Below are 14,383 nucleotides of genomic sequence, written 5' to 3'. Positions count from 1 at the left end.
CCATGTTATGTAGTGTGGCCCAGAGCCAGGTGTACCTCTTTTTGTTCAGGTGTACCCTTTGGCAGGTGTTCTTCCTTTAAGGCAAGGGTGTACTGCTCTTCCCTCAGCAGCAAAATATGGACAATCTACAGCATCCCCTTCAGTGACGGATTATTATTTTGTATGACAGCTGCAAACAACAGCAAAACCCCACAAAAAAGGGTGATTCCACAGGGAAAGACTAGATTTTGTCTATTCCAGTTCACTTATTTTCATACTTACAGGAGTGTGAATGGTCTTCTTGTTGAGAGAACACATGCAGAAAGATGCTGCAGGCTAAGGCTGTTTTGCAGCAGTTTAGAGGCAGGCAGAGTCAACAGTGTTTGGTTGGGTTTTTTTAGGAAGGGAGCTTAAAATTGGACACATGAGGACACAAATAGGTGTAGAAAGAACCCCATTTGTCCATTCTTCTCTTGAGACATCCAGAAATGTGCTGCTGAGCGCATGGCAGTCATGAACCTCACGTAGGGAGACTCTCTGCCAAGTAGGGTGCATCAGTCAGCCAGTTGCTTCACATCTTCTAGGCTCAGAGCTGGTCTTCTCATGCCTATCTTAGTAGATATACCAGTAATCTTAAATAGGGGATGGCACACTTGGGCACTGCAGTTGTCTTTACATGGACATTAGGATTCACTGTCTTTCCCCTTCCTTTATTCCTCTTTCTGTTTCTTTGAATTTTAAGGAGCAGGCAAAGGGAGCTGAAACAGAACTCCTCAAAGGATAGCAGAGGCTCAGCTCTAATTACAGTGAGTCTGAAGGAAGCCATGCATTAAAACATTCATGATTTCAGAATTGCTGTGTGTGTTTCTTAGATGTACTGTTATTTCTTAATAGGTTCCAAAGCGTAACAGGGGACCGATCTTTCTTCCCTGAGGTACTTGGCATATGCAGGGAAACTCTGCCACCCTGTCAAAAAGATGTATGTAGGCTTTACTGCCTTGTTAGACAGGTATTTGTAGATTTAAGTGGTAACTTGACTTTGAGACAGCTGTTCAGAAGTAGCAATTGCAGAACACCAAAGGACTTGAAGCAAAGTGCTCTCATCTTTCAGGGAAATCTATGGGTTTAAGTCATGCAGGTGATTAAAGAGATGTAGGTGCCTAACTTACAAATAGGTATTTCTAGAAGGAGCTCTGCAATTTCTCTGACCCTTCGAGGTCATCTGTCAGATCAGTCTGAAGTGAAAGCAGAAGCTGAGTCTGCTGGGAATCCCCATCCCAAGCCTCCACCTGCAGGAACAACTCATTATCAATAGAGCTGTGATAATTCTCCTTTGATTCATCTGATATTTTAAAAATCTAAAGGGCTATTGAATAGCTAAATTACATGCTGTTACACTGACATTATAATACAAAGGTTTTAGGTCAAATAGTCTAGATTTGAAGAAGAGACTTAATTTTCTTTTGCTTGAAACCCTGTATAAAGTCATTATTGTACAGTAAAAGGTTCCCCATTGTTTGCTTTGTAGACTATTCACTTAGAATATTTAAATTGCTGATAAGATTTGTATCAACTTCCGAATCTCCTCCAGGACACTTTAAGACAAACTCCTACTAGAATGTGAAACAAAGGTTTGTTTAGAGCTCTCTTCAACCCAGCTGTCAAGCTGCAGGCACTGTAGAAATAGTTGGAATATTTACATCAATCCATGTCATTGTCAGGGGTAATTCTCACTTTCGAGGAACAGCTCCCTTTTCTTTTGTGTGCATATGTGTGTGTGTTTCTGCTCACACATATAGAGCAGGAGATAATTAATTGATCATATTCTGCAATGTAAAGTATATCACTGTGATTAAAAGAGCTACTCTGATTAACGATTTTATAAGCTCTTGTATAATGTCCATAGTAAAAAGAGAAATGCAGCTGTTATTTCAGCAAGACACATCCATACCATTTTCTTCTGATAGATTGGCAGAGTTCAGAAGCTGAAAGGAGATGAGTATATGTAACATATTTGTTTGTTCATTGGGGTAAAAACCCTGTTTTCCCACAACCTTCCTAAGAAGGATCCAATAGTAACAGTACCTAGCAATAATAATAAAAATAGTAAGAAGTTAGAGTTGCACTTCTGCTGGAAATGTTCATACTTTGTTGTTCCTGGAAGATGGTAATAGAGCAGCATTCAGCTTTTGCTGTTGCAAAAAAAGAGGCAAGGGTGAAGACTTAGAAGATGCTCCAAGGTGTCTCATTAACATGTTTTGAAAATGCCAGTCAATTTGGTGCAGTTTGGTTTGTGTCAGAGGAGACAGATTTGCTCTGGAGAAGTATTATTATCAGAGGTATAAGTTACAAGACAGATTTATTTTAACTACATCTTGAGTGGTACAGATGTCACCGAAGATGGGATTATCCCAGCCTTTCCTTCAGCTGTGAAGATCTTACACAGTTACTACATTGCTTTCTCCACCTCACTAATTAAAATAAGGATTTTTAGCTGAGCTGAGTGTTTCGAGGTTTGCTGCCATACACTACATTGCACACTTTTGCACTACATCTTTGTCTTGTTGGGTTTTTTTCTTTCGCTCAATTGCTGGAGACAGGAGCTGACATAAATGAAATTTACTCTGAGTCAAAGGCTTTTGGATTTTTGTGTGTGTGTTTGTTTGTTTGAATGATTTGTGTGATAGAAAGTTTTTCATGCAAAATAGGATTTTTGTGGATCTGGTGGAAAAGGCTGTTGAGGTGCTGCTATGCCAGGTAAATTTATTGAATTATCTACTTGGAAAGACAATCTGATAAAAAGGAGGAAGTTGGGACTTCAGGGCCTATTTCGGCTGTGAATACATCTTCATTAAATGTATGGTTGTCCATTGTCTCTGGCTCAGAATGAAACCCTGGTCTAATTAACAAGATGAATCATTTCAGGAGTTTCCTGGTGTCATGGTGAGGGACAGGATGACATAAAATAGAGTCATATCTTTAGAGCTAATGCCAAATACCATGGTCTATTCCAGCCTGGAACTGATGACTGCCTCCCACTCCCTGTCTAAGCAGTGAATGCCTTGCTGTCACTTTGGGAAATGTGTCTGATGGTGCTGATGGTTCTTCTCACTGGGAAAAAAAAATCAGGCTGTTCTGGTCAGCAGCAATAGCTTCTTCTGAAGTAGGATTTTGCTGGCAAAAGTGATTCTTCTGCTGTAGACTGAGCAAACTTGTGACCACTTGATCCTGGAGAATCAACTGAAATTTGCCAAGCATGAGCCAGTCTTCTGCAGAAGAAAATTATTTTTTCTCAATTTGCTGTAGAGAAAACAGGCCAGGAGAAATACTGAATATGGCTGAGACAACACCTAGTTAAATTTAGGGGAAAGCACCACTCACTTCCACACCTTCCCCCTCCAAATTAGTGGGTGAGAGACTTAGAGATGAAGAAACTTTTTTTCATGGCCGAGCCTACGGCAGATCTGTGAGCTCCTCAGAAATCCCCTGAAAACAAATCTAAGACAGGAAGGGCTATTCTAAAAATAATTTGTAGTTTTATTTACACAATTTTTACAGCAGGTATTCACTGAGGTGCTGAAATTCTCTTTGGAATGACTGAAATTTGACTGCAACCCTCAATCTGAGTGTCCCTGCCTGCCCTACATACACAAAATGCATGTGCCAACATCTCTGCACCATCACCTTGTCTTATTTTATGTCATAAATCAGTGAATCTTATTGACTCAATTATTATGAGCTCAATCCTACAGTCAAACACCTGCTGAATTCCATGGGAATTTCACTGTGGAAGGATTACGAAAAAAGCTTTGTTACTGGCCTAGACCTGATCTGAACTCATGTACATTACTCTTACCAGTGAAGGCTTAACACCGTGGAGTTACAGAGAGATGTGATGGATCTTCCTTCCCCTCCCCAAGGAGAAGTGTTGTGTCTTGCAGTGTGTTTGTGACTCCGAGTTCCTTTAATCTCAAAACTGCATAACGCTGTCAAGATGTATGTTGTGATTGCAGCCTGGTGTGAGGACAGAGGGAAGTGCGAGGGGAGGCAGTCTGGGACAAGCCAAAGAAAGCCAATCATAGTGGATTGACTCTATTATAGAAAACAAAATTTTTCTTTATTAACTTGTGCTGATTTTTTGGGGGGGCGTTCCTGATTTCTTATGGGTAGAGATAAAAGTAACTGCTGTGAGCAATGTATTTTTGGTGGTAGAACCACATGTACCATGCGACTCACTTAGATTTACTCTGGTGGTTGCTGTTCTAAAATTAATTGAAATTAATTGATTTTTATTTTTTTTTCCATGCTAAGGTTAAATGTCAGAAATTCTAGAAATGCCAACCTGTGAATACAAACTTCTGCTGATGAGGAAAGAACTATCCAGGATTTTCTTTTAATGTTTTGCTGACATATGGTGCTTCTAACCCAGTGAAAAATTAATTGACTAAATGTAAAAGAGATGGACAGTGCTTAGCAAGGAAGGACAGGATATGCATTATAAGACATCTGGTTGGATTAGGGAGACAATATGCATTGGACAGCTAACGAGTCTCTGTTGCATAAGATAGATTCTCCTTATAATAGAATTGCACACTTTGTCTCTAAATGAGATTATTATACACACCATTGCACAATGTTTGAAGAGCTTACTTGGCCATTGTAGAGGGTTAGGAGAGAAAAAAATTGGAAAACAATTGTACATAAGACCTTCAATCCATCTACTGCTCCATATTTATCCAAATTACCATTACACTCTTCCAAAATACAAATCTGTGATACATTCAGGGGTGAAATGTTAATACTGACCAGTCAGATTTTGACAAGATGTATTTTTCTTTTGCTGTTGTTTTTACCTTGCAGTAAAATCTTACTTCCTCAGAAAGAAAAGCTGGTAGTGGAAACCACTTGTTGTGGCATAACAACTGTCTACTCAGAATGAATCATGAATTTAATTTTTGCCACTATGCAAAATTCAGTCTGTCTCTCAGGGGCTTTGATTTTTCCAGAGATAAACTATGCACAGCTTCATTTATAAGAAACTCTTCCTCAGTAATCTTCAGAGTTTAAGGACAATGCTTGTGAAAGTAATGTATGATTTCAAGTGATTCTGTTTTTGGGTCCCAGCTTGTGGCTGTTGTAGTGCATGGTTCTCAGAAAGTGATGAGGTTTAAAAACTCCAGACTCCTTATGCTCTTGAAGACTGGGCACCTAAAATTTTACATCTTCAAAATTGCAAGCCACTTCTGAAAATCCTGGCTTAACTATTGAGCAGGAGCAAATGTTGCAGTTCTAGATGACATGGAGGTACCATTTCCCACGTCAATGGAAGAATTCTGCAGTAAGAGTTGTAGATGGAGCTTAAAAAAAGACAGCTAAAAGGGTTTTTGTCAAACCCAGTGTAAATAATTGCCTATCCTACCTCCTTCTTGGCATTTTTGTCTTCCTCGGTTAAATCTTTTGTCTGCTAGTCTCCTTTTTAATTTTAGCTCTCCGGGTACCAGAAGAGGATGTGATCTTACTAAATAATGTTAAATAATAGTGATCTTAGTTTGACAGGGTAGATACTAAAACTATTGCAATGTGCAAATCTATGAAGGTGGCTTTGTTCACAGCTTTATTCCTCAGAGTGAAAATAAGTACATCCTCGAAACTGAAAGCTGAATTTCAGTACAGAGAGCTGTAAGTGGGTCCATGGTGTGGTTTCTGTTCAGGCATGACTATATCCAATTCCCACAAGTATTACTGTTCCAACATAAAGGAAGAGGAGACACATAATGAAATAAAATTACTTGGTGTATTTGTGCTAGTCATCGTTGTTGCTGTTTATACTTTCTTTCCCTTTCCCAGAGCCCCTGCAGTTAAACTGAAAGGTTACCTAAATATATATGTGTGTGTGTGTGTTTGTGTGTGTGTGCATGTGTACATGTGCCTTGCAGGATTTTCTTTGGAAGAAGTTATTCTTTTGTACAGTCCTTCTGTGACATTTCTATAGTCTGCTCACATCCTGTTGGGTGAAGCTACGATGCTTAATGTAAGGCAGTGTGGCTCATAAGAAGAAAGATTGCAATAAGCACAGTTGCTAGTCATTAATTTCCCAGCCCTGGATACTCTTCCGGTGACTGTTGTAGGTTCTCTGTGGTGGAATGTGCTCACTGATGACGGTGTTTAAGAGTATTTCATTCGTGGTTCAAAATAGCTGGATGTTTCTCTTAATGAGCTCTCCCATCGCTATCACAACAACTTTAAATACCTTATGGCTAGTGAGGAAAGGCTGACACACAGGCAGATTTGTTTCTCCACGTATCTTCCTGTTTGCATTCCAATTTCCAGTGAGATTGATTTCATCACAGGCTGTGCTGCTGCCTTCGTAGTTTTATAAGAGCTCTTCCTCTTGTCTTTTTGTTAGGAGAAGGAGAAACTGTATGTGGAGCTGAGGCAAGTCCTGGCCCGGCAGCCTGGGCCTGAAGCCACGGAACAGTTGCAGCACTACCGGCACAGTCTCCGGGAGAAGACTAAACAGCTCAAAGTAAGAGATGCCCTCTGCCTCTGGCTGAGGGGCTGCCAGCATTGCAGGGTGACTGCACCGGGGGAATGAGACTTCAGGAAGATTTTCAATGAACAGTGTGCCTGCCCTGGTAAATTAGATCAGGAAAAATAAGGTTAATACTGCAACTCCTCAAGGGAGAACCACTATCAGCAAGAGAACTTTTTTACACATTATGCTAGCTTGTTTCATTAAAATACTGGAAAAGTCTTATTAGGATACGAGTGTGCCACACAATGCTGTAAATTAGTTTTGTGCATGGGCATTCTGGGACACTGCCAGCTTTTCATTAAGCTTATTCTCCTTCACTTTTCTTAAACTGTTAAAATCTGTAAGAAGCAAATCAAAGCCATTTGGTTTTCTTTTTAACAAAGTAGTGGGAAATATATATATAAAAATATATAACCTAGTCTTAAATTATTGTTATTTGTCTTGCAACACATACACGTATATTAGATGTGCAGATTTTATGGGGATGACAGGAGGAACCTGTTCTAACCCCTTGTCAGTAGAAGGGAGGATTTCCTGGTTCCAAAAGAATTTTGTAGGAAATTTAAAAAGCATGGTCTTAAAAAGTGATTCTTTGACAGAATTCTGTGATATTCTATGAATAAGCTGATCTTCCCTTGTTCTTGCCTGCATGAGAGATCAGTCTCCCCAGGAGTTCACCTACTTACATGGCTTCTCTCTCCGTTGAAGTCATCATCTCCTGTTCACTGCATCATAATCACGTCTATACTAACCATGAGGAAAAAAATGCAGGAGCAGATGGGCCCTTAGGAAACAAAAGAGGCTGTTATGCAAATCTTAGCTTTCCACGGAGAAGAAAAACAATGTAGAAAATGTAAAATAGAAGCCAAAGTTTAGCTGAACTGAATGTGATTTGAAGTTTTCTATATGGGCCTTATTTGTCCTTAATGCAGTCAACTGCTACTGTGTATTTCAGGCACAGTATGCTGTAACGTGCTGGTGTGCATGACATTTTGGGGTGCCAGGTCAAGCTATTCTCCTTTTGAAAGAAAGAAAACACACTATGCATGCCCCTCTTTTCAAAAATTTAACTGATTTGCGTGGAAGTGGGATTGTATTAATATTTACACTACCTGGCGCTACCTTGCCTGTGTGGATTGAATTACTCCACTTAACAGTGGGTCCCGGTGAATAAACCCCATTATTGTCAAATAATTCCCTGATTTATTGTTTTTTAAGACCTTCATTTTGTGTTTTCACCCAGATTTATGTCTCAGAAATTAAGGGCTAGTGTATATATTATTACCATTCCCAAACCTGAAGCATATTTTACATGTTGTATCATGGCTAAATGGCATAACCTCAGTTTTGTAAGCTGTCCTTAAGTGAACAGAGGACAACAGAAATGAAATATAATAATGGAAAAAAAATTGTGGTAGAAAATGGTGATGTGTTACATCATCATATGTGAAAGGAGCAAGTGCTTGTAAAAATATTCACTTATGTGTAAGTGAAACTAACATCTCCTGTTTCTGCTGTTTGTCTTTTGTTTGTTAGGTTTTGTCCTCAGAACTGAATATGTATGAAGCACAGAGCAAAGAATACAAACGTGAAATTGAAAGACTTAACAATGAGCTTAACAATATGAAAAAGAAATATCTGGCTCAGAAACGCAAGGAGCAACAGAATAAGTATGGGAAAATAATAATTTTGTCTACACAACTTTCTGCATAAGCTAGATTTTTGTTTTTAGACCGTGCTTTACCCTTTTGATCAGAATGTGGTCAAATTTGACTGAGGTGATATAGTATTGTTGCCTAATTTTCCTGAATGCTATCCTTCATGTTACTTCAGTCTGGTGTACATTTACCATGATCTATGGCCAGGACAAGAACATCCAGCAGAGATGTTGCTGAACATGTTCTGCAGTCCAGTTGAATTATTCATACTGATGAGATGATACCCAGAGGACACAAATTAATGTCTGGTCTCTCACATCGAAGCGTAGAATTATAGAATAGTTTGGGTTGGAAGAGACATTTAAAGGCCGTGTAGTCCAAGCCCCCTGCAATTAGCAGGGACATCTTCAGCCGGATGAGGTTGCTCAGAGCCCCATCCAACCTGACCTTGAATGTTTCCAGGCATGGGGCATCCACCACCTCTCTGGGCAACATGTTCCAACATTGCACTACCCTCACAAAGGAAAATTTTCTCCTTATAGCTAGTCTAAATCTACCCTCCTTTAGGTTAAAAGCATTACCCCCTGTCCTCCTGCAATGGGCTTTCTGGGCTGCAGGCACACATTGCCAGCTCATGTCCAGCTTTTCATCCACCAGCACCCCCAAGTCCTTCTTGGCAGGGCTGCTCTCAACTTGTTCATCCCCCAGCCTGGGTTGATATGAAGGTTTGCCCTGACTCAGATGCAGCACCTTGCACTTGGCCTTGATATGAGATTCCCATGGGCTCACTTCTTGAGCTTGTTCAGGTCCCTCTGGATGGCATTCCATCCCTCAGGTGAGTCAACTGCACCACTCAGCTTTGTGTCACCTAAAAACTTGATGAGGGTGCTGAGGGTGGACTTTACTTTTAAAGAAAAATTTCATAGATTTCTGCAGTCAGATGACGTGATCTGTTACCAAGTTTTTCTGTATACACAGAAAGGCTTTTGTCTTTCCACCCATTTCCATCCTCAGCCTGTGCCTTCCTCACACAGTAAAGCCAACAGTTCTCTATGTGTCTGAATATAATTCAAAGTTGCCCGTATCTTTTTTCCTTAATCCTATTTCAGCCAACAAATGAATTTGATGACTAAGTTAGCAAAATAATCAGTGATAAACAGTGACTTTTGTCCATCTGCAAATTGCATAATGTTACCTTAATGTTTGGATTTAGCAACAATTGTGCCGTGCTAATGGCCTTCCTGGAGCTTTAGGATCAATATGTGAGGCTACCATAATGCCTGATAATCCATTTCCAGCAGCTAAGTGTCCTCTTCACAGTAGTTTTGATGTTTCCATTTTGGACCCTGGCATCATGTCTCTTTATGTTCATCAGATGAGGAGAAATTCACCCATGTTTTGTTGTTACATTTCATCTAGAACTAATTCCTACCATAAAAACTCCACTTGTTAGGGACACAACTGCTTTAAATTAAAAAAAAAAACATATTATGTGGGCTGATGATGACTCGACGGGGCATGTTAATCATATACAGTGGATGGAATTTCATGTTGCAGACAGTTAGTGCTGGATAGGTTCAGGGTAGATATCTGCCATTAGCACAGCTTGTCAAGTTGTTCTTGTGAGCAAATGTGTCTGTAGTCCCATGAGTATGGTGTCTTTGTGACATGTGTGTTTTGGAAGTACATTCAGATGCTGTTGGTGGTGCTTCTGGAGGATGGTATCATCTTATTGCCCCCACCACAGCTTAGAAGGCACCAGCACTGGCCTGCCAGCCCTGCCTTGCACTTCTCTTGTCTTGTGGCTGCTGAGAGGTGTCCAGATTCTGGACTTTGCTCTCCTCTGTCCCTCATTGTTTTGTTCCCTAGTTAAACCTGGTGGACTACATCCTGCTTTGAAGGACACAAAGGCTTAACTGGGAGTATCAGTCCTGGATAATTGCAACTTCTGCAGTCTTTAGGCTGTGCGTTGCGTTGGCCACCAGCAGTGCAGAGAAAACAAACCCTGTACAGCCTTTCTTCTCCAACCTTGCCAGTTGTGCAAGACACATTGTTTGCTTTCTGAGAGAGGGCCTGTTGTGCAGTCAGGTCCTTCCCCAGGGAGTCCTTCTCCCTGACATACAGCCATCCCACAGCTCAGGCAGTGCTGGACAGGCAGTGCCTGGTCTGTGGATGCCAAAGAGCCAGAGCCATTGGATTTGTACAGTCTCAGATTGCTCTAAATCCCAGCTGACACAAAACCACTGACTTGATCTCTATCTTGTTGGCTAATGTTAACATCATGTCTGAAATAAATGTAGCTGGTTTTGCTAATAGAAAGAGAATCCTGTCAGGACAGTAGCATTAACAGCATTATTGATTACCCTGCTATGAAAGAGAATTAATACTCTCAGATAACCTCACAAAAAGTTATCATCTAAAGCTTTTATTGATTTGCACAAGGTAGCTTTGATTTGTGATTTAAAGTCTTGGTACTGAACAAATGCAGCTTTCTGTGTGATGCTGAAGGAATATGAGTGACAGCAGGAATGTAGCTTTGTGTTCATAATGAAAATTCAATGTTTAGGATTTTAGTCGTGAATTTGAAATCCTCTTTTTCTGCTCTCTGATTCTGAATGTTGTCTTACCCAGTTGTCTTAGCCTTCCTTCTTCTATCCCCTCCTATTCTTTCCTTCTGCTTTTTGCACCCCTTCAGCATCACTACTTTTCCTAGTTGCTTCAAGTACCAGGATTCCATTTTGATCTTGATAAGGATCGATGAGAAAATATGAAGCTTAAATCCACACAGAGACGTGATCCAGCAGTCCTGTACATGTAAATAACTGCACTGAGGGATGTCAGTAGTAACTGGGAGCTTTTGCACGTGACTGCTTGCACATTAATTCTGCATAATATATTACAGTATTCAGTTGCATAGAATTTTCCATACTGATGAGCATGTCTGTTGGTTGTCTCCATGGGAGCGTGAAGAAAGAATGAGCATGGATTCTGGATCATTTTCTCTCCCCAAACTTGGAAGCCCAATAGTGAGATAGGATGAGCCATCTAAATACAGCACGTTAGTTTTTAGTGCTGTCAGCTGGCATATCCATTGATACATTGATACAATTAAAACCAATTATAAATGGTTTTCATGGTTACATTCTTCTGTGCCATCTTTTGGCTATTCTCCCACCTCTATATGGGTTGAATTTGGAAAAGGATGCATAACTAATCCTACAGGGTTTCTCTGAACTTTCTCCTTTCGTTGCAGTTATTTAGGGACAAAGACAAAAGTATTAATTCCAAGAAGTGTTTTCTTTTCCCTTACTGAGGACTGAAAAAAGGTACTAACAGTGTGGTTGCACTCACATTTGTGTCTCAATCTCAGTGACTGTGAAATAAAAGTAATGGCACTGACCTTCTTTGTAAAGCTTTGATATCTCTGCTGTTATGATAAACTACTACTTCATAAAGCTCCACTTGATTAATCTTAAATATCTTGAGACCTCTCTCTGAAGCATCCAGGTATATCACAGAGAGTTTGAAACACTGCCCTTCATATTTGTAGTGCTGTGGTTACCTCCCCAAGCACATAAGAGTGGAACCAGCTAACTCTTGTTCCCTCCTCTTAAGGCCATCAAATTCAAGACCTCCTGGATCCTCCTGGACGGAGCAACTTCCTGGGGCTATCAGTGCACCTGGAGCATACTGTTAGTTTTCTGCAAATGTCACAGACAGGGTAGTTATCACTGGAACTTTGTTAAAATGTGAAGTCAGATAACACTATATAGTCATTAAAAGTCAACAAAGAAAAAATACCTCCCTATTGCATCTTTTATGAAAGTAGCTAGTTGTTTGAAAACAGGTGTATTCTTGCTAGGATGAGATGGTGATTAGAAATCTGAAGTCATGGAGCTCACGTACAAGCTTGCTCTAATGAGGTGTTCTGACCATTTTGGGGAGTAGCACAAAGAAAGTTCATTTATTTCTAGTGTTTAATAATTCCAAAACCCATCAGCAGGCTTGTAATTAGATCCAAACAGACACCTAGTCTTGGTGGTTTAGCCTAAAAGGCTTTAATCAACATTTTTTTAATGATCTCTTGAGACGTGGTTGCATCAAAGAAACTCTGGAGGACACAGATTTCCTTAGTTTGTAAACATCTATGGGCTGCAGAATGAAATATGTATTTTCTGTTTCTTTGTTTCTATTTAAAGGGAGAAGGAGAGATCTTGCCCAGATACGAAGAGGAAATTACCCCCCCTCAGGCCTGATGATGAACCTCACTTCAACATAGGGGGCTTTCCTTTAACCAGACCCCTTCCCAAAATTGCAGCCTAAGAATCTACTCATCTAGTCACGTTCCCGTTCCCAGTTTTTTGCTAAACCTTATTTGTGGGTTATTCGAGAAACTGTAATTTTAAAAGAGATTCAGAATCTACTGAAATCACTGTATCACCTTCAGGAAAATTTTATAAATTGTATATCATAAAATGCATTTTTACATTGGAATTATATTTTATATTGCATTTATATTTTGTACTGCATATTATATTGCAATTAACATAGTTTTCTTTACAAACCATGGACCAAAGCTGCCCATTTGATGCCAGCAGAAGCCTGCAGTGATGTAAGTGAATAGTAGAGATATTTCTTTTTCAATATTATGCTTCTATTTAGCACTGTAACACTACCAAATGCCTTAATATGTAGTTATTTCTCTTTTATCTACCTCTGTTGTAAGCACTCATTCCATTTATCTTCTGACTCAAAGCACCTGAAAAAAAAGAAAACAGAAAAGAAGAAAAATTAATAGGCTGCTGTTTCAAGCCCTGCTGAGCAAATGCAAAATTAACAAGTCTTTACTTAGATGTACACATGTAGCAGTTCTTTGTGTAGGTAGTATATAATAGGGTTTAGGCAGTGTTTGCTGCAGTTGTTAGTAAGATCAAGGAAGTTTGTGGCCACAATGTACATTATTAAGAGCACAAGTGTGTTTACTCTGGTAGATACAAAGTGACATAATTATGTCTCTTCAACTGGGGAGACTGTGCACACTGAGTGGGACATGCTGTTCTCCACTTAAATCCTTCCAAGCGATTCAAACTTGGACTCAAAACATGGCAAACTTTATGCTTTAATTTCTAGACACTCAGGCATTTTTGTAACTTTCAGAAATTGTTTTTGTAATACAGCAGGAGCCCTCCAACCTTTTCAGCCAAAAGAGATTTAATTACCATTCATTAACAAGTGAAATAACAAAGTCACGGCGTGAGGTGCTGAAGTATAGAAAACTTTCGAGCTGTAAAATAAAATGTTTTGAAACTGATTTGTATGAGAAAGTTTTTTTTCCCCTGCCTGGGGGATAAAAATACTTGTCCAAAGAGATATGCTGATAAATATTTCACATGCACAAAAAAAACCCAAACCAAAACCAAAAAAATCAAAACAAAACCAAACCAAAAAACCCCTTTGCAAAGATTTTGTTCTTTCCTTTGGTGGAATACATAATTAAATATTAAAGCTACTGTGGGAAACTTTAATGGAAGTGTTTAATTCAAAGGAATCAAGTTAAATATGACAGGGATCTACTTTGCTTTTACACTGAGGACTGGAACACTTAGTCATCAGATCCATTGTATTTTTCTTTTGTTCCCAAAATAGCTATTATTGCTGTTTCACTGTCAAGTGCATTATGCTAAAGTTATCATTTTAGGACAGTCATGCTGTCTGAATCCTCTTCTGTGTACCTGACACGTCCTTACAGTTAGAATAACTGACAATAACTGACATGGGCACTTGAGTTTGGTGGAATCCCAAGTAGGTTTTACTGAAGCTTTTAGAAGCTGATATTTGTTAAGGTCCCGAGTATCCAACCTGGAGCTGGAGTCTGCTATGCTTACTGACACTGGAAAGTAATTTGTATTGAAATCAGTCATCAAAGCCACGTTTATTAATTCACATGAATGAGAGGCACAGGTAGACTCCCAGAATACCATCACTCTGTAGAAAGGCAACTTACGTATTACACTTTAAACTGTACAGTGTAGCCCTTAACTTATCCAGAGGTAATCCAAGTCTGTGTACATCTTTCACAGAATCACAGGGTAATTTAGGTTGGAAAAGACCTCCAGGATCATTGAGTCCAACCTTTGACTAAACACCACCATGTCAACTAGACCAGGCAGTTGTCCAGTGCCACGTCCAGTCATTTCTTGAACAGTTCCAG

General features: G+C 39.6%; 1 protein-coding gene across 2 annotated transcripts in view; it reads left to right on the top strand.

The window, feature by feature from the left end:
- CFAP58 (cilia and flagella associated protein 58) overlaps positions 1–12,652 on the top strand; it is a 55,670-nt gene extending 43,018 nt beyond the window's left edge. The window contains exons 16-18 of one of the 2 annotated variants that reach the window (XM_027738768.2): positions 6,386–6,505; positions 8,051–8,184; positions 12,372–12,652. In XM_027738768.2, the coding sequence (XP_027594569.1) occupies positions 6,386–6,505; positions 8,051–8,184; positions 12,372–12,495 (378 nt within the window). In that variant the 3' untranslated portion in view covers positions 12,496–12,652. Of the gene's footprint in view, positions 1–6,385; positions 6,506–8,050; positions 8,185–11,787; positions 11,971–12,371 lie in introns of those variants that run through there. The other variant, XM_039390687.1, reaches the window with a different exon arrangement.
- Positions 12,653–14,383: the final 1,731 nt, after the last annotated feature.

This window comes from Pipra filicauda, unplaced genomic scaffold (assembly GCF_003945595.2).
Source record: "Pipra filicauda isolate LSUMZ 115617 unplaced genomic scaffold, ASM394559v2 scaffold85_size2586006_pilon, whole genome shotgun sequence".
Taxonomy (NCBI): domain Eukaryota; kingdom Metazoa; phylum Chordata; class Aves; order Passeriformes; family Pipridae; genus Pipra; species Pipra filicauda.
This window is presented reverse-complemented; position numbering and strand designations above follow the sequence as displayed.